The 25,062-nt window shown below is 40.0% G+C and overlaps 1 protein-coding gene across 1 annotated transcript in view; it reads left to right on the top strand.

Annotated features, from left to right (window-relative positions):
• The window catches only part of LOC126457445 (unconventional myosin-XV), a 945,978-nt gene that overhangs the window by 703,068 nt on the left and 217,848 nt on the right, over positions 1-25,062 (top strand). The window contains exons 42-45 of the mRNA XM_050093727.1: positions 2,489-2,817; positions 13,166-13,353; positions 18,581-18,753; positions 20,129-20,257. Coding sequence (XP_049949684.1) covers positions 2,489-2,817; positions 13,166-13,353; positions 18,581-18,753; positions 20,129-20,257 — 819 coding nt within the window. The remainder of the gene's footprint in view (positions 1-2,488; positions 2,818-13,165; positions 13,354-18,580; positions 18,754-20,128; positions 20,258-25,062) is intronic.

Genomic DNA, 25,062 nt, shown 5'->3' with positions numbered 1-25,062 from the left:
GATTCTGGCTCATAACAGTGAACCCAAGTTTCATCACAAGTTAAAATTTTGTTGAGTAAGTGCTCACCTTCTCTTTTATAATGTTTTGTTAGCTCTGAGCACACTCTGAGCCTTGTTTCCTTGTGTAGCCGCATCACCTCCTTTGGAACCCATCTTGCACGTTTTACGGTGCTTCAGATTGTTACAGATAATGTTTATGAACTGTACCAGTAGTAACTTGAACTTTATCAACTATCATTTCCACAGTCACACGATGGTCGACACTAATAATGTCATCAATTCAATTTTCAAGTGAGGGAGTTGAAACTGCAACTGGTCAGCCAGAACGATATTCGTCAGTCACTGAGTCGCGACCATTTTTGAACTGCTCTACCCACTTGTAAAAATTTGCACGATTCATACAATCACCTTCACCATCAACTTTGGACATTCTACAGTGTATATTCACTGGTTTCTCACCTTCAGCAAGTAAAAAACAAATAATAGAACGTTGTTAACAAATGTGGACATTTCAAGTGGACTCGCCATCTTGAAATGTGTTTTTGAGGTTATAAACAAAACAATGTTGATATATCAGCTGAGCAGGGATCATCCCAGTGATGCCAATTTAAAGTCATAAAAGTACCAAACTTGCCCTACTAACAGTTTTTTCCCCAGACCAATTTGTCTCTTTAATTATTAAATGACCCTCATATTTCCATTGAGTTTGTCTCATCAGTTTACATTGAATAATTACATTGTCTGCTTAAGTGTAAATAATCTTTTGACAAAATATTTGCTTCCAATATTTTTTTTGTTCCTCTGTATTATAAAATTAATCAATCAATTGTAAACATAGAATACAACACTTACCGTATTTACTCGAATCTAAGCCGCACCTAAAAAATGAGACTCGAAATAAAGGAAAAAAAAATTTCCCAAATCTAAGCCGCACCTGAAATTTGCGACTCGAAATTCAAGGGGAGAGAAAAGTTTTAGGCCGCACCTCCAAATTGAAACAAAGTTGGTCCATTGTAATATGAGACACAATTTACGTCGAATGAATGACGATACAGCGACAGTAGTTTGGTTTGAGTCGTAAGCTTAGCAGTTAAGCTTTACCAGGCAGCCATTGCTATGCGTCAGGCGCTCCGTCCGTATTTATACGAGTACCCTTCCTTTTTCACGTGCTCTGTCTGGTTTGAATCGATTGCTTATTTTGCTTTGATCTGATAAGTGCCGTTTTCTTTGTTATAGGTGTTCACATCATCCTAAGATGAAAATGCATTACTGTACTGTGTCATGCATTGTTTGTCGCATTCTGATAGTGCGTGTTTACGGCCTGTCGCCGCTCGCGGCACGGCTTGCTTTTGTGCGCGCTACCGCCACTTAAAAAGAGAGGAATCGTCTCATTAGCGAAACAATGGCAAGAGACTGCTATTTGTTGTTACTTACACTGCTGCTTTCTTTGATAATGATCAACAAGAACCAAATAATAGACTGCGTATGATAGAACATGTTCTGAACGAGAGTTCGGCGAAAATTTTTCTCCGTTTGAAAATCTTTGCGGCCGCTTCTTTAGTACATCAAATTCTGCATAGAAATTAGAGTCATCTTAGATTTAAAAATCTAGTCAGTTGCCGTGCTTCATTTCTGACTGTGTCATATTAGGCATAAGAATAATACGAATATAAACATGACACGATACGTATATTCTTCCGCGTTTGCTGTTGTCTCACTCTAGTTTCGTAGTTTATTAGGCAGACAGGATTTAAATGAGATAGCAGCAAACGCGAAAGAATACATGGCAAAATGTTTATATTCGATTATTCTTATGGTGAAGAGAATACTACATGTGATTCACATTTCATCAGGTTCCTATTAGCAGCCATCTCTTCTCACTGGTAGGAAAAAATTCAGAACGTAGAGTTGGCCATATTGACAAACATCCTAAACAGTCTTGCCAGTCGGATTTTCGTAGTAAATTGAAATTCTGCTACATTCGAAGATGAACAATACAGAATTTGTATTTACTTCATTGGATAATGTATGAAAATGCAGTGGTCGAAACTAAACTCGGCGCGGAGAAAAAAAAAAAAAGCTCGTTTTCCACCTTTCTTTTTTTTTTAAATTTATTTACTGACGCAGAGGTTTTGGTGAAAGTATTTATCTTTGTGCCTACACAGCATACCTGTGTAGCGCTACATATATTCGACAGCAGAAGTTATAGTTGTAGCTGCACCTACCAACATTTTTCTGAACTTCGCTTGCTTTGCACTCGATTCTAAGCCGCAGGAGGTTTCTTGGGTTACAAAAATCGGAAAAAAAGTGCGGCTTAGATTCGAGTAAATACGGTACTTCAGTTTCTTGAGGAACTGAAGTTGGAATTCCATGTGAAACCATAAAAACATTAATTACCATTTTTTAAAAGCCAAAGTTGTACATTTTATTTTACAGTTCTAAATACATTATTCCTAGGGAATCTATGAATCTGTTACATCTTCTGCAGGTAGAACGGATGGAAAAAACAACTCCAAACCGCATAGAGGAAAAACTACCTACCACGAATGGATGGGATAGGCCAAGTGCAAATGCAATGGCTGATAAGGCAGCTTGGGAGAAAGGTATAGGCATGAGTGGCTGGGAGACAGCAACCTGGGAAAGAGAACATGAGCCGTGGGAGAGGCATACAGGTGTCACACCGAATTCTGGTTGGGACACAAAGCCAGCACCATCTGCTGCCAGCAGCTGGAGGCCCGCTCCTCCACCACCTCCTGTCACCCCACACTTCATCGATACATCCCCTACATCACGGGCCAGCAGCTTCTATTCCCAGAGGTAAATTACATTTAATTTTTAAACTAATGCAGAAATTTTTATGGTAATATATACTGAAGCACCAAAGAAACTGGTATAGGCTTGTGTATTCAAATACAGAGATATGTAAACAGGCAGAATACGGCACTGCAGTTGGCAACGCCTGTATAAGACAACAAGTGTCTGGGGCAGTTGTTTGATCGGTTACTGTCATAGTCGGCGCACAAGCAATAGGACACAACATCTCCGAGGTAGCGATGAAGCGATGAAGTGGGGCTTTTCCCATACGCATTTCACAAGTGTACCTCAAACATTGCTAACAGAAGTGCAACCCTTCCGCAAATTGTTGCAGATTTCAATGCTTGGCCGTCAAGAAGTGTCAGCATGCAAACCATTCAACAAAACATCATCTGTATGGGCATTCAGAGCCAAAGGCCCACTTGTGTACCCTTGATGAGTGCATGACACAAAGCTTTATGCCTTGCTTTGGCCTGTCAAAACCGACATTGGACTGTTTATGAATGGAAACATGTTGCCTGGTCGGACGAGTCTCGTTTCAAATTGTATTGAGCGGATGGGCGTATACAGGTATGGAGACAATCTCATGAATTCGTGGACACTGCATGTGGAGGCTCTGCAATGGTGTGGGGCATGTGCAGTTGGAGTGATATGGGACTTCTGAAACGTCTAGATACGACTCTGACAGATGACACATATGTAAGCATCCTGTCAGATCACCTTCGTCCACCCATGTCCATTGTGCATTCCGATGGACTTGAGCAATACCAGCATGACAATGCAATATCCCACACGTCTAGAATTGCTACAGAGTGGCACGAGGAACACTCATCTGAGTTTAAATGCTCCTGCTGGCCACCAAATTCCCAGACAGGAACATGTTGCTGGGTGTTGTTTGGTAAGATGCCTAAAAACTACTCAGGGCATCCTCTCTGGTAACACCATGACTATTTTCTTTAGTCTTGATTTGAACATCCTGGTCTGCAGTTAAACATTTGTGTTTGATGATGGATGGAATGACTATGTGGTCAGGTGCTGGATTCCATTTTGTGCCGCACTGTCAAAGGAAATTCATCGAGGGTACCCTGAAGATTCTGGTCCAGCACAAAACAGATTGGCTCCTGCTTGTCACAGTCGACACACAGGGATAAGGGATCCGCATTTGCGTGCTGTGAGGTGGGGCTGTAGTGAGTATCGTAGGAATAATTACTCAGAAACATAGCCCACCACTGTAGATAATATGCCTTTCTGTCTGGGAGCTTGGGCTGGGGACCAAATAGTGAGATAAGTTGCTTATTGCATGTAATAAGATGCTGTACAAGAAAACATGAAACTTTTTTACTCTGTATATGATCCTGAGCCCTCTTTCTCAATCCATGAATAATTTCTGTGTGCTGCCAACAAGATCTTAGAGTTGACTGCAGTAAGCTGCTCCAAGCCATCAGGATTTTTCTGAGAGTGCATAGTGCAATTTCTGTATTGACACATGTCAGTGGCCAGAGTCAAAGGCTTACCAGGAGTGAACATGGCCAAACACAGATTGGAGTAGAGATGCTGCTTCAAGTTTTGGATTACTGACCGAATGCCTCCATCCACACAAACTCCACTCATTTCTTACAATGGTTATTTATTGGATGACAAAAGTGAGCAGCCCATGGAATGAATTTTGCATAGTTACTTAAAAAATGACTGTATGTCTCTAATACTCTTAGGAACTGACAAATTTTCTACTGCCACAATATGTTCTGGCATATACCAATCATAATTAACATGTACCCCAAGTATTGCACTGTTGGAGGGGGGGGGGGGGCAGGAGGGGCAGGCCAACTACATTTTTGAAGCATGCAACAAGGGCCATTCTTTAAAATTCACTGATAAACTGCGCACAGATTTTGCAAATGCTGTCTCACTCTTGGTGTCAGTAACCCAAATGCCTTCTAAATCATTGTTGGAACGCAGAAAGTCTTTGATAAGTTGCTCGAGTAAATGCTTGGAATATTTGTGGAGCTGAAGCCGAATATTTGTGGAGCTGAAGCTACACCAAATGGCAAATGGGTAAGTTGCCAAATCGCACAAGGAATATTTAATACTAAAATTTGTCGAAACTCAGCATCCAGTGGCAACTGCAAGTGTGTATCTCTGAGGCCAGTTTTGTAAAAATGACTGCCGGCCAACTTAGCTAGCAACTGCTTGGGGTGTAGTATGCAGGGTGTGTTGAGTGTCCTTGAAATCGCCACCAAGTCCAACGTTGCCATTAGGTTTCTGGATCACGACTAGGGGGTGGCACACTGGCTTGATGAAACCAGTGACACCATTCCAAGATTCTGCCGCCTGTCAAGTTCTGCTTTCACTTTATCTCACTTAGTAAATTGCATGGGGTGGATGTGACAGAACTTAGGAACAACCCAAGGTTTCAATGTTATACAGGCCTCAAAATTGGTGGCTTTACCCAGATCCTTACAAAAAATTTAGTGAAGACTGCAGCAATGCATTCAGGTTCTGAAATGGGACTGCCTGAGAGACAAGGTTTACTGTATCAAACAGTTCAAATCAAGAAATACTGTAAGCATCAAGTGCAAAAGTATTTTCTGTCAACTGTAAATTTACAACCAAAAGCATGAGCTGATGTTCCACATTTTTGTATCTGGTCATTGCAACTAGTAGTTATTGCCAAAAGGGACTCCATTGTCCACTATAAGAGATAGTGTAAGTTGGGCCACCTACGAGGTGATAAATATCTAAATTGATCAGACTTGCTGAAGTCGCTGTATCTCATTGAAACTTTTTTACAACCGTCAGCTGTCTACAAGTGTGTCATGACATGGTGTGGCTGAAGGCTTGCTAAGGTTCTCATGGGCTTTATTGCAAATGTGAGAAAGTTTTTCTGCAGTGCTGGGTACTGTCATTTCTTGCACACAGCTGCTGAATGTCCTGGCATAAGGCAGCCTCACCAAGTTGCAACGAAATATAGTTGTTGTCTCGTCTCACATAATGACCAACAATCTGGGTAAGACTGTCATAATGATAGGGGTGACTCTGACACTGTGTAAGGATGGTGCTCTGCATCTTTTGTGAATTCAGTGGGTGACTCTGGTAGCAGAGACTGACAGTAGTCTCTGGCATTGCCCACCTTTGTTTCAGCACCAGGATGCACAGAACCCATTCTGTTTATACACTTGACCAACCACCTTGATTACATGGTTGCTAAAATCTCAATGGCCATTGATGGGGACCTGAGCCACTGGTGTAACTCGACAAGTTTTCCACCTCCCAATCATCTGAAAACACATTTTGTGTTGCTGCAATCAATTCTTCGACTCTGCAATATGTCTTACCTCATCTGACGTTGGATCCAAATGTGCTGACACTTTAGTCTGTACTGTTCTGTTGAGCACCAGCTGCACCATCACATCATGAATTAGGCAGTCTGCATACCAAATTCTGTGTTGGGTACCCTCAAAATTACATATACATACTAACCACTGTAATTCAGCTATCCATTCCACATACAGCTGCCTCAGACACTTTGATATTGCTGACCATAGTAGTGTGTTAGTAATTTACACAATTCTGAAAATTCTACTTTTTCAGAGTTCATAAGGGGCTCAAAATGGTTCGAATGGCTCTAAGCGCTATGGGACTTAACAAATGGCTCTGAGCACTATGGGTATGGGACTTAACATCTGAGGTCATTAGTCCCCTAGACTTAGAACTACTTAAACCTAACTAACCTAGGGACATCACACACATCCATGCCAGAGGCAAGATTCGAACCTGCGACCGCAGCAGTAGCTCGGTTCCGGCCTGAAGCGCCTAGAACTGCTCGGCCACAGTGGCCGGCTCAGAAGGGGCCATAATTTCTGTACCACCTCATACAAACTAATGACTCGACAGCAATGAAGTACTCTGATCTACAGCCAGTGATGCACCTTATCTGGCTGTACAGCTTGAAACTGCCTAGGTAATTTTCCCACCTATCCGTGGTCTCATAAAAACCTGCAAATGGGCCCGGCACGGGAGGCTGCATAGCTGGTGCTTGTGCCGCCAATCGTGTGATCAGCAATTGGATGAGCTCCTGTTTTTGCCCCTGTCGCTGTTACTGCTGCTGCTGTTGCAACTGTTGTTGCTGCTATTGCAATTATTGTTGTTGTTATTGCTGCTGTTTCAGCAGCTCCTCCTCTGGGACCAAGATGGTAATAATATACAACACTATCACTAAAAACAAATGTATATTGGAGAGCAAGTCCTCGTCAACAACTGTTATATCTTGCATAAGGAGATGGTAGCATCCAATAAAAACATTTGGAATGAGAGTGCATACCATGATGTGTGGTGCCTGTGAAAACACCCTGGTGGGCAGAGAGGCCAAAGGCTTGTCACGGGACAAACATGGAAACTGTAAGTGTGGCAGCACAAAGAATTTACAACACTGATTGAAGTGTTTATAGGTCAAGTAAACAAGATCTGCCATCATGCTAGCATGCAACTTTCCTAGGAGTCTGTGTGGTCAAAACAGGAAAGCTGTGATCCCAGAGGCACTCACCAATGTAGGTGGCACTCATGCCATGTAAAGTGAAGTCACCAATCACTCCATCTCTCAAATGCAAACAACTCCTCATCTGACATACAAGAGTGTCTGGTAGGATACCAAAATAATCAAAATGGGACTCTCTATGCGGAGGGAGACAGAGAATACTTTGCGGTGATTTTTTGCTTTCTGTTTCTTTTCCACATCTCATGTGCCAGCTTTCTCTCCCCTGACAACTGGAAACCCTGGAGCATCCATTATGTGGAGGCATTGTTTCTCTCTTTGACTATCTCTTCGCGAATGGATATACATAGAACATTGTTTTTGTGAACTTCTCATGTAATTTGTGGTATTTATTCCTTATCTTATCCATGCATACATTAACACAAAAATGAACATGGTATGGTCAATGCAAAGTCAAAGTGCTCGAGAGTAGCAGACAGTAGAATTATGTATTAGCTAGTGTGCCATATGATACATTCCCTTTTGCTATTGCACATCTTCACACCACATGTCTCATTAACTTCACACCATTGTAATGCACAAATAAAGATAGTACATTTGCCAGAGCACAAAGCACATTTGAAACAAGAAGAAACAAATTGTACAGATCTGAAAGGGAGTTGGACAGAAGGAAACCACTTTAAGGCCTAATTAGTGTTCCCCATTGTTTGAAGACTGGAAGCATAATAAAAGCTCATAAAAATTATAAGTGATGTCTTTATATGATAAAGGAACTTTCAGTTAATGCAAAGTTTTTTGTGTAATTATCATGCAAGCTGACTGCTTGTAACATCAGATATTGATGAGTTCATATCACTAAATAAGAAGCGGATGTATACTGTCAAAATAGTTGCATGCACCCCCTTGCAGCTGCCTCTGATGTACCATTTTTCTAAAGTGTAGCTTACCAGTGTCGTAATGAATATAGCCTGTATTTCAAGACAACATTATACTGTATGTGTATCACATAACCAGCACTGATAAGAAATAATTTTCAGTGATAGTCAGTTTTCATTCATTTTTGTAATCTTCAATGGATTGGGGGGAAGGGGGGGGGGGGAATGTTATGCATCAGTGTCATTAACCACTCTCTACTCTGGTTGCAAATGGTGTATGGGAGGAGCAACTGCCTGAACACCTCTGTAGGAGCCCAAATTTTTCTAATTTTATCCTCATAGTCTCTATATGATACATGTGTAATTAATATATTATTTTTCTCAGAAGGTGATTTTAGAAAGTTTAAGAGCAATCCTGTTTTTAAAGTACAGACAGTTTATTTGTCTATATGGCTCTGACTGAAGTTGGCTGAGTGTATGATGTATAAACTCATGACTCCTCAGCCTTCTCCATGTGTGAATCATTGCAGGAGAATAATACACAAACTTGAACATCAAGAATTTTGTAAATAGTTCCCTTAGTTGTCATTTCCTGATAATTAATTTTAATTGTATGAAGCTTAGCTTTGAATCCCTTTTACAACAACTAGTTTATGTAAAATTTTCATATAAAGTGATAATGCCAGGATATTGGCTGTTGTGATGGACTGTAGTGATTTATTGCATATGGTGCACTCAAACAATACAGAGTCTTTACATCACTTCTTGTACTTTGCTTTATATTTTCTTATGTATTGGATTAGGTTCTGATAACCTGTAAAACTTTCTGCATTTTGTTCTTTATGATGTTCTGAATGATATCCACTGCTGATACCGTATTTACTCGAATCTAAGCCGCACTCGAATCTAAGATGCACCTGAAAAATGAGACTCGAAATCAAGAAAAAAAAAAATTCCCGAATCTAAGCCGCACCTGAAATTTGAGACTCGAAATTCAAGGGGAGAGAAAAGTTTTAGGCCGCACCTACAAATCGAAACAAAGTTGGTTCATTGTAATATGAGACACAATTTAGGTCGAATGAATGACGATACAGCTACAGTAGGTTCGAGTCGTAAGCTTAGCAGTTAAGCTTTACTGGGTAGCCATTGCTATGCGTCGCGCACTCCGTCCGTATTTATATGGGTACCTTTCCTTTTTCATGTCTGGTTTGAATTGATTGTTTATTTTGCTTTGATCTGGTAAGTGCCGTTCTCTTTGTTATAGGTGTTTACATCACTCTAAGCTGAAAATGCATTACTGTACTGTGTCATGAATTGTTTGTCGCATTCTAATATGAGTGTATACGGCCTGTCCATGCTTGCGGCATGGCTTGTTTTCGTGCGTGCTACCGCCACTTACAATAAAAAAAGAGAGAAGTCATTTCATTAGCAAAACAACGGCAAGAGACTGCTATTTGTTGTTACTTACACTGCTGCTTTCTTTGATAATGATCAACAAGAACCAAATAATAGACTGCTTTTGATAGGAGACGCTCTGAACGAGAGTTTAGCGAAAATTTTTCTCCGTTTGAAAATCTTTGCAGACGCCTCTTCAGTACATTACATTCTGCACAGAAATTAGAGTCATCTTAGATTTAAGAATCTAATCAATTGCCGTGCTTCATTTCTGACTGTATCACTATTAGGCATAAGAATAACACGAATATAAACATGACATGATATGTATATTCTTCCGCGTTTGCTGTTGTCTCACCCTAGTTTCGTAGTTTATTAGGCAGGCAGGATTTAAATGAGATAGCAGCAAACATGAAAGAATACACGGCAAAATGTTTATATTCGTATTATTCTTATGGCGAAGAGAATACTGTATGTGATTCACAATTCATAAAAGTTCCTTTTAGCAACCATCTCTTCTCACAGGTAGGAAAAAATTCAGAACGTGGGGTTGGCCGTATTGACAAACATCCCAAACAGTCTTGCCAGTCGGATTTTCGTAGTACATTGAAATGCTGCTACATTCGAAGATGAACAATACGGAATTTGTATTTACTTCATTGGATAATGTATAAAATGCAGTGATCGAAACTCGGGGCGGAGAAGAAGGCTCGTCTTCCACCCTTATTTTTTTTAATTTATTTACTGACGCGGAGGTTTTGGCGCTAGTATTTATCTTTGTGCCTGCAAAGCATGCCTATGCATCGCTACCTGTATTCAACGGCAGAAGTCACTTGTGGCAGCACCTACCAACATTTTTCAGAACTTCCACTTACTTTACACTCGATTCTAAGCCGCAGGCAGTTTTTTGAATTACAAAAACCAGAAAAAAAGCGCGGCTTAGATTCGAGTAAATACGGTAATGTCTCCCCACTGAAGAAAATTTGTTGGTCCTACCTGCCAGTACATCTTCAATTTAGTTAGATATCTACTTAAATATTCCATAAGCACCTGTCCTTCGCTGATACATATCAATTCTCTGTGTACAGTGATTGCTTTACATGAATATTGGACATATTACCATGCATTCATTGCCTTTTAAAAGAGCAAACTAGCTAGTTACCAAACTGTAGAAGATATACACACTAACGAAAGAGGAGAACAAAACATGTGTCTGTAATACAGACTTCTTACCAAGGTAAAAGAAAGGAAATGTTTGATTACACACAACTAGTTAAAGATTAAGTAGAAAATATTGAAAATCATATAGGTAGGTCAGATAACCAATGAAAGAATACTGAATCACATTGGGGGGAAAAGGTTTTATGGCACAACTTCACTAAAAGAAGGGATATATTGCTAGGACACAGCCTAAGGAATCAAACAATACCTAATTTGTTAATGGAGGGAAGTGTAGACTTAAACATTCTAGATGTAGAACAGTGTTTGCATACAGGAAGCCAGTTCAAAGCTGTGTAGCTCATAGCAGCTACACAAATATGAAGAGACTTGAACAGGATAGAATAGTGTGTAAAGCTGCATCAAACCACTCTTCCAATGGCATCCTGGTCCACGCTGCTGGAGATGGTGGTCATATGTATGTGAGACGTGCTTGTTTGTGTGAATGAATGTGTATGTGTGTTATGTGAATGAATGTGTGTGTGTGTGTTTCCTTTTCTGACGAAGGCTGTGGCCAAAAGCTAATGTGAAAGTGTCTTTTAGTTGTGGATGGCTGCAACTTAACATGTCAAGTAGCAATCTATCTTTTCCTGACATTGTTAAAGATGAGGAAAATATGATGTTGTATTTAATTCTCTCTTTTAGCACAATTCTTGTGTTAGTAGTTGTTCTAAGCCATTTATTTACAAAACTTTTAAGAACAAAAGAGGTGTTGCTAATTTATTTAAATGGAATAGCTGGAAGCAGCTACAGTGGAAAGACAACTGTGAAGCAGTAGCTGAACAGCGTTCTTATCAATATTGATAAGCTTCTTTGTTGCCCTCAGAAATCTGAATTTTTGCTATGTTTAAGGAGTAGTATGACAGTTTATCCATGTAACTTGGGAATCATTTGTAATCTGCAGTTCTTTTGCACAGATGTGAATCATTCTTCCATTCTATTTTGAGATAAGTCAGACTCTTCATTTTATGATAGCCCAAAAAGAGGTGAAAAATACTGCTATAAAAATCTTTGATCATATATCCAATGATGGTAAATGCCTGTCTCATAGCAAAGCTAAATTTGAAAGAAATTTGAAAAAGTTCCTTGTAGACAAACTTTCTTTTCCAAAGAAACTTGGCCGGCCGGGGTGGCTGAGCGGTTCTAGGCGCTACAGTCTGGAACCGCAGGACCACTACAGTCGCAGGTTCGAATCCTGCCTCGGGCATGGATGTGTGTGATGTCCTTAGGTTAGTTAGGTTTAAGTAGTTCTAAGTTCTAGGGGACTGATGACCTCAGAAGTTAAGTCCCATAGTGCTCAGAACCATTTGAACCAAAGAAACTTGCTGCGTATTTAGTGCAAAAGTGTTACTTTCTTGAAAACTGAATTTTTCACTCTGCAACAGTGTGTGCGCTGATATGAAACTCCCTGGCAGATTAAAGCTGTACACTGAACCAAGACTTGGAACTTGGGACCTCTGCCCTTCCTGGATAAGCACTCTACTGACTGAGCTACCCAAGCACGCTTCACAACCCTTTCTCACAGCTTTACTTCTGCAGTACCTCATCTCCTACCTTCCAAACTTCACAGAAGTTCTCTAGATACTCAGTTGGTATAGCACTTGCCTGTGAAAAGCAAAGATACTGAGTTCAAATCTCGGACCAGCATACAGTTTTAAACTGACAGGAAGTTTCATATCAGCACACACTCTGCTGCAGAGTGATAAACTCACTCTGGGAACATTCCTCGGGCTATGGCTTAGCCAAGTCTCCGCACTATTCTTTCTTCTGAGAGTGCTAGTCCTGCAAGTTTTGCAGGAGAGCTTCTATGAAGTTTGGAAGGTGAGTGATGAGGTACTGGCAGAAGTAAAGCTGTGAGGACAGATCATGAATCATGCTTGGGTAACTGTCAATAGAGCACTTGCCGGTAAAAGCCAAAGATCCCAAATTTGAGTCTCACTCTGGCACACAGTTTTAATCTGCTGGGAAGTTTCCTGTTACCTTCTTGTTTGTGTTATTAAATGAAATATTTGTTTTTCGTTATAAGCAAATTCGTAAATTGTTTTTTGCTGTTTGAACTCATCCGTAAATGGCCATCATGCAGCCATATCCAAATACAAATTAAGCTGATAGTCTGTAAACTGACTCACTCCATGTCATTGTGATATATCCTGCAAAGTGGGCCATCGAACATTTAACTAACTAACTACTCCATAAATATTGTATGTACTGCCCTAGCTGTTTTATAAACATAATTTAACATGTAAAGTGAGAAAGTATGTATACTATATTGATTTCTTGAACACTCTTAATTTTTAAAATAATATTTATAACTTTTTTATGTAGCAGCAAATCAGAACAACAGAAAAATTAACTGGGAAAATTGTTTCAGTAATACAAATGCTCTTCCGAGGCCACGTTCCCCACCACCTCCAGTGCAACCTGGAGGGTTCTCTCAGCAGCAGTTGCAGCAACAGCATACGTCCTATCAACAAGTTGGTGCTTCTAGTCGACTCATGGACAGAGACCGCCGTTCTTCTGCATCAACGCATCTGACAGATCGTATGGAACGTATTGAGAGTAAGTACTACTGGGTCACATCCATTTACTGTGCCACGTGCAGAAAATGATCCAGTATTTAATACACTAAATCAGTGTATTTAGATTTGATGCTTTATTTTTACAATTATTAGAAAAGTAAAACAAGAACAGGTCATTGAAAACTTGTTTATCGCAAATGTCATTGACTCTTCTCTCGGAATTATTTTTCCAAGCCTTCCATACCTACATTATTTTTCCTGTATTTTTTTTCTATTGTCTAACTGCATTACCTACTAACAAAATTATTCTTTTTAAACACCGACAGCTTTATGTGTAATGTAAATGTTTTGGTTGGCAGGAGAGCCAACACTGTGTTACTAGAGGAGGCCGAAAGGCACACGTTTTAGCTCACGCAGGCTGGCGTGAGGTCTGGAACAGGACAAGGAAATTAGAATTTAGAAAAACGGACGTAGCTGGTGGAATACTTAACTTTAATCCATTAACGGTGAACGTCGGTCTGGACAGTATATGATTCACAATATCGATAGTAACTGATAATGGCGCCTTGCTAGGTCGTAGCAAATGACGTAGCTGAAGGCTATGTTAAACTATCGTCTCGGCAAATGAGAGCATATGTTGTCAGTGAACCATCGCTAGCAAAGTCGGTTGTACAACTGGGCGAGTGCTAGGAAGTCTCTCTAGACCTGCCGTGTGGCGGTGCTCGGTCTGCAATCAGTGATAGTGGCGACACACAGGTCCGACATATACTAACGGACCGCGGCCGATTTAAAGGCTACCACCTAGCAAGTGTGGTGTCTGGCGGTGACACCACAGTAAAGTTTATATTTATGTGCATTTGACAACTCTGCTACACATGATCCTAGCTCAGTGATCGGTAAATATATAAGCTTCATCCTTCTTTGCATTGTGGCATCATACGTATTTCATATTTTGTGTTCAGAAACATAATTTTGTGTTCAGACTGTAAAAAAAAGATTGGTACCTAATTAAAGACAGGTCCATTGTCTTGTAATGACACTCCAAGGAGATGGAACAGAAATGTAAATCTAGGAAAATGTATTTGTGACATGATCATTGCTGACAAGGCTGTTTATTCATGCTCTTGTTGCTGCATTATACAGTGTAGCTTAATGGCTAAATCTATCATTAAATTATAGGCAACTTGAAAATCCGACATGTAAGCAGTAGTAGTAGTAGTAGTAGTAGTAGTAGTAGTAGTAGCAGCTTTATTCATCCGTAGATCTCTTTTTACAAGGATATAGGACATGTCAAAGTATTTACAAATTTAGATCAATTTAAAAATAAGCGAAACAGACTTCTAGTTAGAGACAATCATTAGATTTACTCCTGGTATGCAATACTTTTTTACAAATAACTTATTAAATAATGTAATGCCACATTGTTCACTAATATCTCACTATCAGTCACAGCACACACTATACACACATTGTTTCATAACACTTCACTCACTACACACACACACACACACACACACACACACACACACACACACACACACACACTCTGTTAGTGCATATCAGAAAATTGTACATTAGGTACTTAGTGTTGTCCTTTTTTTTTAAATATGCACTTAATGAATATTTATGACTGTAAAATGGTCATATTCTGGAAGATTATTTTGTCCTGCTGAGATCTATCAACGTTTAGTTTCCACTATTAAATTCCAGCCCCATTTGGTAGTTTATCAGATTTGTAACTCCCATAGATATGCTTTGACCAAGGTTATGAGTCCACGTCTTCATATGTCTGAAGTGACATGATTGGTGGGTAAAAAATTTTTAAAAATCGCTTTTGAGTATAAGACAAATTTCGGATTTTGTCAACATAAATTATCTTCTAAATTATCAATACATTTTTATGATTTTTAATTATTTAAAAGTAATTAAAACATCATATTTTAGATGAAACAAGTTATCTCTGTTGAGATATTTTAACTTCATAACAATTCTTTGAATAATCAAAATGTTTTTGAACATGTATTCAGGTGATGCCTGTAGAACAGGCAGCAGCAGCAGCATCAGTGTCAGATGTCTGTATGCGCACAAGTGCTGCTTGACACAGTTGTCTTCTGTTACCTGTCTAGTGCAGTGTTTGCCGCTGCCTTTAGCAGCTAGCAGCCTGTGCTGCTAGTCCCTGAGTATGTGATGTGTTTGCTCTCTCCTCCTTTATTTTTTATTTTTACTTTATTTATTTATTTTTTTATGCATAAATAATCTGCAAACCAGATCATCTGCACATGAATAATTGGAAATACACTTTAGTTTCATAATGCTTTTTAAGAAAAGCATCAAAAAGCAGGTGAAGCAGTGCACTCATATTAGATTTGGTGTGATTAAGTTTGTGGACACTGTCCCCCATGAAACCTATTACATCAGTTGAAAAAGAGGTGATTTTGACTTCCAATAAATATTAGTGATGTTGGAGAAACAGAAAATCTGATGCAAAAACTTGAACCACATTATGAAACCCAGTAAAGTAAATATAAGTAAAAAGACTGATGTGGAAGGAGATGAATAATTTCAAGCAATTTTATGTTGTAGCAAAAATTGTCTGTTATGTCACATCAAAACCAACTTTTACTGTGCAAAAACGATGCACAAAGTGCTTCCATCTTTGGCAGTTGATTAGGTATAAATCAAGTGCTTGCAACAATATTAGATGGACACAAAGAGTAGAAAATTCAACAGAGTTGTGTCACATTGTCTTCTAAATTTGACAGCGGCTCTCCTGTGTTCCTTACTGAACTAGCACCAGTGGAAAGAAGGATAGATGGTAATGGCTTATCCATAGTTTTTTCTTTCATATATGAATGCCCTGCTTTGCAGCCCAACGTACACACTATATGGATGGGCTGTGAATTGTGATCAGATCATGCATGTGTTAAGAGCATTACAAAAGGCAAGCGATTGCCTCAGATCTGAATCCAGCATACAGTTTTAATTCAGTAGGTAGAAAATTATTGTTTAAATGTGATTTTTTTCATTTTTATGCAAGGAAATTCTCTCTTTTACATTTATGATGTCTGTATTTTTGTTTATTCCAAGAACTTTGTATATGCCAATGGACTATTGTGATGTTTCACTGAATAAAAAACAGTTATTGTAATTAGAACCAGAATTTGGTAATCATCTGGGTCTATCAAATGTACCAAGTACAATATGAAACTGATGACATGCAAATGTGATATTACTTTGATAATCTGTTAGTGCTAAATCATGTGTCCCAGCTGCTCTGTCCTGGTAGATGGCAGTGCAGGGGCATGTTCCCTGTGGGTACCCAGGTTCCACTTCTAACTTTGTCTTGAAGGACTGGTATATACAGAACATTATCACTATAATTGTTGTGTATAAACCTGATGTGTATTATTATTATTATTATTATTTTATTAGTTTGGCCTACTGAGGACAACCTGAAATAACTTGTCTTATTTCTTTTCTCCTTTCTTTCTTTCCAACAGTTTTTCATTCTTTCCCTGTGTTGGCTTCCTGGCTGATTAAAACTGTGTGCCAGACTGAGACTCAAACTCTGGACCTTTGCCTTTCATGTTCAACTGCTCTACCAACTGATCTACCCAAGCATGACTCACCTCTATCCTCACAGCTTTACTTCCACCAGTACCTCATCTCCTACCTCCAGGAGTGCTAGTCCTGCATGTTTTGCAGGAGAACTTCTGTGAAGTATTTCAGGTAGCAGGTGAGATACTGACAGAAGTAAAGTTGTGAGGACAGTTTGTGAGCCGTTCTTGGGTAACTCAGTTGGTAGAGTCCATGTTCCAAGTTTGACCCACGGTCCGACATGCTGTTTTAATCTGCCAGGAAGTTTCATGTCAGTGCATAGTCTGCTGCAGAATGACGAATTCATTCTATTTCCAATGTTGTTCTCTTCTTTCCTCTGGTCATATTACATTTGTTGCTTCATTTCCTTTCTTCTGAAAGACCTTGAAACTGTTTGCTTTTCCTCAGAACTTCGCTCTTTCTCCTATTTCTTCCTTCATCATTTCCGTTTCCTTAGGCTTGTTGTAACTTCTTTGATCCATGTCATGAATAGTTTAGTGTTTCTGTCAAAAAAGTTAGTAATTATTTTTGTTATTTTTTTCCAGCTGGCCTGTTTAGGTGCCCATAGAATAAAACTCTTCTCCTCCTCATTGTGTAACATTCGTTCTATTTTTTGATAAACTTCTTTGTTACTTTTTAATTTCCATTTCCCATCATCTTATATTGGACCCAAAATTTTCCTTGTTATTTTCCTTTCTGTTCATCTGTTAAGAACCCTTTCTCTCCAAGCTGAAATTTATGTCACATACTAAAGTGTATGGCCCTTGGTGATGTAATAAATTTAAGATTTTACATCAGTGCAATCAAAAGATATGGCAGTTTACACCACATCTTTTGATTCTTGCAAACTCACTCATGAAACCCTTTGGGGTACTTCCCTTTGACCTAAATTGTGAAATTAGGTATGAAGCAAGGCCTCACAATAGAAGTAAGGAAAAAATCTAGAAAAAGGTGGGGTCTGTATCAGATGAGATTCTGTCTTCCAACTTTAAGCTCTCAGGTTTTCAAATCTCATCCAATGCAGTCCCCAACAATCAGTCTTTCCTTCTCAGCCTGTACGGTAAGTCTCCCTTGACCTGTGTTTGTGGGTGACTTTCCCAAAATCTACCCCTTTCCCTACACTTCTCCAGATCTTTTCCTTCACTCCTCAACCCTCTTCAACCCTACTGCTTGAAGAAGGAACCATTGACTTAAATATATATCTACCCAACTTTTATACACACACACACACACACACACACACACACACACACACACACTCTGTGGAATTTTCCCAAACAATAATTCTGTACATCAATAGTGACTATACTGCCATGATACATTGTCACCACCAACGAGCAGCTTGTGTATTCAGTTTTTTACGTAGATTGTTAGGGTGCATTTCTCACTTCAGATTCTCTTGAATATGTATCCCTAAATTTTTCTTTTATTGCTTGCAGTTGAGTCATTTTTCTCCTCTTGATTAAAACAGGGTTTGCTGCAGGATGGAGGTTTTCGTGGTGTGTAAGTTTAATTCTGCTGTGGTGGTGTGTGTGCACTGTTTATATTTTCTTCGTTGGATTTGTATTTTGCCATCTTTTGGCAGTGCACTCTGCTGTTAATGTATTTAGAATTTTTGCATGGAAGTGTCTTTCTGTGTTAACTAAAGTTTTACTTCAATGTTTTTGTAGTTGAGGAGTCATCTGAATTCCTGCAGCCTGTGGATTCAGCACCACCACCAGCTGTAGAGCGACAGGATCCTAGCCATCAGCTTGAGGCTATTAAAACAGTGCTGTTTCCTCCCAGCACTGCTGCTTACTTCACATACAATAGAGTAGCCTGGAGGCTTATAGTCAGGAAAGAGGTCAGTTCCGTTTTAAGAAATTTATGTGTGGTCCGTCTGGAGTTTTAAGGTTATAGAAGTACTGAAATAAAATTAGCAACACATGCGAAACTAACATTTAATTTTGTGTGCTAGAAAAATTGGAAGAATGAGTTAAAAAGTACAGAAACTGCTGTGAAGTTTTACTCTGAAATTAGTATGCTGCTTAAAACTTCCCTTCATATTGAATTATCACATGTATGTTTCACCATCTTGCAGTTTTGTTTGTAATGGATGATAATATAATGAACAGATTCACGTTTTGATAATGGTAAAAATGTCACAAGTTGGAACAGATGGACAAAACACCTGCAATAACAAATAGCTTGGTAGTCAAGAACTAATCAGATAGCAATAAAGAGGAGAAGGATGCTTTTCTGTGCTGTAGTGAGTGCAGCCCATTCTCTCAAGTTCTGTCTGTAAATATGAGGGCATGCTGAAAATTAAAGCCTCCAAAATTTTTATTCTGTGGTCAATATTGGTCGAGGTATTAAATGTCATGCATGTTACTCAGTCAACCATCCCAGTTTGCTGATGCAAGTTGCAACCCTCTGCTGCTAGAGGGCTTTGAATTGCAGTGTGTAAAGTAACTAAATCGATGTGTTGCAAACAGTGTGCTGTAATTGAGTCTCTAACCGCAGAGGAGTTCATCCACACATGAAGGACCCTCTGCTTCTGCATGTCAGTGCCATACCACACATGAACACTGCAATGTCTTTAACAATTCGATGCCTTGGGTTCACTGTCATTGATCACTCTCCATACTTGGCAGCATCTGATTTTAATCGGTTTCCAGAACTTAAAGAACACCTTCAAGGACCTCACTTTGATAGTAATGAAGTGGTGCAAGCAGAGGGGAGGTTGTGACTTCGGCAGGTTGTGGCTTCAGCAACAATGTTGAACATTCTTCACTGACAGTATCAACAAATTAGTCTCCCTTTGGGAGAAGTGTGTTCATCAACCGGGTGACTGCGTTAAGAAATAATTATGTAGACATGAAGAGTAAAGATGTAGAACGTTAATAAACCTTGTTTTATTTCTAGAACTTTAAGAGTTTTCCCATAAAAAAGTCAGAGGCATTACTTTTCAGCTTGCCCATGTAATTACAATATGCCTTAATAGGATTTAAAGAATAAAATTTTGTTATTATTATGTAAAAAGATCATGTATTCTCTTAGAACATTTGATTAGATATAAGTGAGGGCTTGAAGCTCCTGAACTTGCTGAGTAAAATAAATGTATGTTTAGAAATCAAAGGTCAAAAATTCATTTGCATTAACGAAGTATCAATGTATGTATAAACTACCATTTGGAATACTTATCCGGTAAGTAAAATCTGTTGTGGCCTATCTTGCAGGTGTTCACACCTAGTGAAGTCCTCACCAGCCCATTGGCCTTGCATCTAGTCTTTTGCCAAGTTGTCCAAGACTGTCTTAGTACTGGTTGTCTTCGTATTTCAAGGGACCAGCGTACCAAAATGAGAAAGGTTAGATTTTTTGTGTACACTGAGTATGTATCACTAAAAGCAGGGAGCAACACACATCTCACACAAATTAATATCTAGTGTAGAATTTTATCATTGATGTAAGTGTGTGTGTGTGTGTGTGTGTGTGTGTGTGTGTGTGTGTGTGTGTGTGTGTGTGTGTGTGTGTGTGTGTGTGTGTGAGAGAGAGAGAGAGAGAGAGAGAGAGAGAGAACGTGTGCATTTTACTAACTACAGTAGAAAATTGTAAGCTTCATACCTTTCAAACATATTCACCTCCATATATTTTAATACAGATGCTAAAGACTCTAATGTCAAATACCTTAAATTGTGGAAACTTCAGCGTAGATGAATGATAAGTCTTGAAGAATCACTGTAGGTATGATACAGCATACAAAAGACGTCTATAACTTGTTTCCCTGATTTACATGTTAGCTATACGTTACGTACCTGTAGTAAGATGTATTAAAACATTTGATTGGAAACAAAAATGAGATTATAGAACTTGGTATGTTTCTAAGGTCTCCTCCAGTACAAACTAAGTGAATTTATAGTGGACTATTATGCTGGTTGTTAAAACGCAAACATTTTTTGTGTGTTTTTATTTCAACATTTCTGTCTTAGTGGCAGTGAATGGGAACACAGATATAAAAGAATAGATAAGGGAATGTTAAGAAGAGTGTCTAGGTTATTTAGTGGCAGTGAATGGGAACATAAATATAAAAGAATAGAAAAGGGAATGTTGAGAAGAGTGTCTAGGTGTATGAGGGAAAGTATGAGGCAAAAAGTGATGTACATGGGAAGTACAAAAGTATATAGCAGACAGGAAAAATTGCTGTGATGGAAGTGATGAGATGTATGGTTAGTAAAATAACATAGCATGGGGGGTGGGGGTATTAACAAGTCAAAGAGAAGGGGTGCAATGACTGGCAGTTTGAGTTGGAGAATGTATGCAATACTGCCCATGAAAGGTATGAATTAGGGCAGGCTGTTCCAGCTCGTCGGCTCCGTTGTGAGCCGCGGAGCGCTCCCTGCTCCAGGGAGCCGTGTCACTCGCTGTGACCGTTCAAGTGGGCCGGCAGGTGGCACGGCTGGCTCAGGCAGGCGGCAAGGCAAGCCTTTTCATGTGCCAGCTGCGTCTCGCGAGATAGACAACCTCATACTCTTAGCTGCTAAGACGTGGTGACATGCAACACCAGGAAATACGATGTTCAGGAAATAAATAAGAAACAACAGTTTTACAAGAAATTGCATACTAAATTTATTGGGCCTCTGTAGCTTGACATTTTCTTTTCATTACATGATCGGAAATATCAGGCGTCAAAATGTTCGCAACGTTAATGCAGAGGATGGCCTTCATTGTTGTATCCTGAAGAAACGATCGTTCCTTATTTTTTACTCTTTTCATTGCTGTAAAAAGCTCCTCACAACAATACCTAGATCCAAACATGCACATGATCTGAGCGACATTGTTGTGAAGCTTGGGAAATGTTTTTTGCTGTAATGAACGATACCATTGTGACAAATCCAACATGTTGTAGTACCTCTCTTTCAACAAAGTTGAATTTTGAAATCAATAATCTCCAATTTAAGTGACAATGACAAGTCATCGGGGGAAACTGAAAAAGGAGTGCTGAACAGCTTAAGTTCCATTTCCCTACTAGTGAGGTCTCGGAATCGTGTTTCAAACAACGTGATGAGCTGCTTTAACTTTGCTTGGTAATCGCCGAAAGTAGTACCTTCAGGTAGTTTTAATGAATCAAGACGATTGAAGAACGTTAAATTACTAATGTGCCTCTCAAATAAACGTAACTTTTCCATGAATGCTTTGATCTGGTCGTGCATGTCAACAAATAGCTGCCCTTTGCCCTACAATGACAGATTTAAATTATTCAGATGCATAGTTATGTCAGCTAGTAACGCCAGGTCTGATATCCATTTTATATCTTTCAGAAAACGCATTTCTTCCCCTTTCATTTCGAGAAAAAGAGATATTTCCTCAAGAATGGCAAAGAAAACATCAAAAACTTTTCCCCGACTCAGCCAACGAACTGTACTGTGGTAAGGTATATCCCCATTCTACGCTTCCATATCTTTCAGGAGTCCTTTGAATTGGCGATGATTCATACCGTGACGCCGCACAAAATTCACACACTTCACGACATCTTTCATTACGCCACCTAGCTCTACTGTTTCAGCACACAGTGCTTCTTGGTGAATAAAACAATGAAGAGTCAAAATGTCTTTCCCGAATTCGTCCCTGAGTTTACTTTTCACACAAGACGCAAAACCTTGGTGACGCCCGATCATTTGTGGTGCACCGTCTGTCACTACAGAATGGAGTTCATCCCAAGGCAAATTCATATTGTCCACAGATTCACAAACAGCTTCAAAAATGTCACTTCCTGTTGCGGTGTACTCGAGTGATACCACATCCAAGAGTTCTTCAGTTACTTGCAGCTCCATGTCGACACCATGCACAAAGACTGCAAGCTGAGCACAGTCCCATACGTCGGTGCTTTCGTCAAGTGCCAGCGAAAATGCAACAAAGCTCTTCGCCTTTTTCCTGAGCTGTGTCTCTAAATCCGCTGCCATGTCCAGGATTTGACAAGACATTGTTTGCTTTGACAGGCAAACCCCTTCAATTGCCTGCACCTCCCTTGGAAACAAACATTCTGCAACTGCTACCATGCACGATTTTATGAGTGGCCGAAAACGGCTTGCCCATTGTCGCAATGATGTGAGCGACCCTGTAGTTTGCTCGAATTGCAGGTTCAGTAGTGTTTTCTCCGCTCTCATTCACCTGAAAATTATAAACACTTTACAGAACACGAACTATGTTGCATGTTTTGATACCCTCCGTATTACGAAACCGTTTTTAAACTTATGTCTCCTGGTATGTCGTTCTTAAGCCTGGCTACCAGTTCTCTGCGTGCAATGCATTCTACCTGATCGTAGTGCGCTGCGTGAAGACGTGTATAATGTCGTTGTATATTGTACCTCTTCGCAAAATTAAATACTTTATGACATACAAGTCACTGTGGACGACCATCCCTCTCAATGAATACAAAGGTATCCTCCAATAGAGGTACAGGGCTCCCGCGGACAGTCATAGCTGTCATTGAACACGGATTATTGTGTCAGTTGCGGCTGCATGCGGCCAGGGGGCAGTGAATTCGCTTTCCCCCTCCACGCGGGCTCCGAGCTCTCGCAGTGAGTGCTCCGGAGCGCTCCGGCTCCCTGGAGCTCGGTTGGAACAGCCTGAATTAGGGCTTATATTAGGAGTGACTGACAGTGTAATGTAAAAGAATTTTTTACTTGAAAGTCTATGGAACTCTGTGGTTAATGTGTGTGGCATAACACTTGCCTTGTACCCACTGTTTCTTGATAGCTGTTAAGCTGGAAGCTTCCCATATCACCTACTCAAATACAAGAAGAAAATGATAACTGATATGATGACTTTTCTCTCCTGATGCCTCTCTGAATGTCACTCTCAAACTGAGGACTGGTTGTGATGAGAGAGAGGGCATCCTCAAACTGAGGACGTTGTGACATTCAGTACTATTTGCAGATTATTCATCAGAACTGACTGAAAGTAGGAATACAGACATATTTAAGTGCATGCTTTCTTGATGAAATCTTATCAGGTTAGCAACTATCATGGGGTCATATTGCTGCAAAGATTCAACAATTTTCCTATTAATCATTTTCAAGCAAACTGGTGAGTCCATGTCCCGATTGTTCCTTTTATAGTTGCTGGACCAAAGATTCCATTGTTGAGTGGCCAAAGGGGCAGCCAGTTGCATGCCCCTGAAAGACATGTCCCGACCAGTGGTGATGGGCCCCAGACAGAGTGGAGGGGGATCCAGGCATAGAGTCCTGCTGTGTGTCTGTTCTGCTCGTTGTCTTTGCTGCTTTCACATCAGAGCGTTACTTGTGTAGTTTTGCTAGCACCACATCCCAGTCAGAGCTCATTTGGAAACCACTGTCTCGGTTAACATCATGATCATTTAGCAAAATTAGATAGATAGAGTGCTACTCACCATAAAGATGACCCATTGAGTTGCAGACAGGCACAGCGAGAAGACTGCTACACATTAATAGCTTTCAGCCAAAGCCTTCTTCAGCAAAGAAAGCACCCACACATTCACACAAGCAAGCACACCTTACATACACATTATCGCCACCACCAACAGCTCCGACCGTAACGCGACTGTCAAATGACAATCAATCTGAAGTGGGGTGGGGAAGGGGGAGGTATAGCAGGGTATGGATGGGGGAGAGAGAGCACTGTCTAGTGGGGCATCTAGGGACTAGAGACTGCAGGTGCAGCATCAGGAGGTGGGGTGTAGGGGGAAAACGGGGAGCAGAAGATGGGAGAGCAAAGAGTGGAAAAGGATGGGAAAATACTTTGTAGAGGGCACCACACTAAAAGGGTAAGAGACTGTGAAAAAGAAGAAGGCAATAGGACGAAGGGGCAGAAACTGTTTGTTGGAGGGTTTGGGGTGAGTAGGTTCCCGTAGGTTGAGGACAGTATACTTTCGGGACTGGAGTATATGTTGTAAGGATAACTCCCATCTGCACAGTTCTAAAAAGATGGTGTTGGAGGGGAGGGTCCAGAGGGCCTGGGTTGTGAAGCAGTCATTGAAATCAATTATGTTATGTTCAGTTGCATGTTGAGCCACAGGGTGATCTGCTTTGTTCTTGACCACAGTTTGGCAGTGGCTGTTCATCCTGGTGTAAAGCAGGTTGGAAGTTATACCAATATAAGAAATTGTGCAGTGTTTGCAGCAGAGCAGGTATACAAT

This window comes from Schistocerca serialis, chromosome 2 (assembly GCF_023864345.2).
Source record: "Schistocerca serialis cubense isolate TAMUIC-IGC-003099 chromosome 2, iqSchSeri2.2, whole genome shotgun sequence".
NCBI classification, from domain to species: Eukaryota; Metazoa; Arthropoda; class Insecta; order Orthoptera; family Acrididae; genus Schistocerca; species Schistocerca serialis.
The sequence above is the reverse complement of the archived record's forward strand: the minus strand, read 5'-3'. Positions and strand labels throughout refer to the sequence as shown.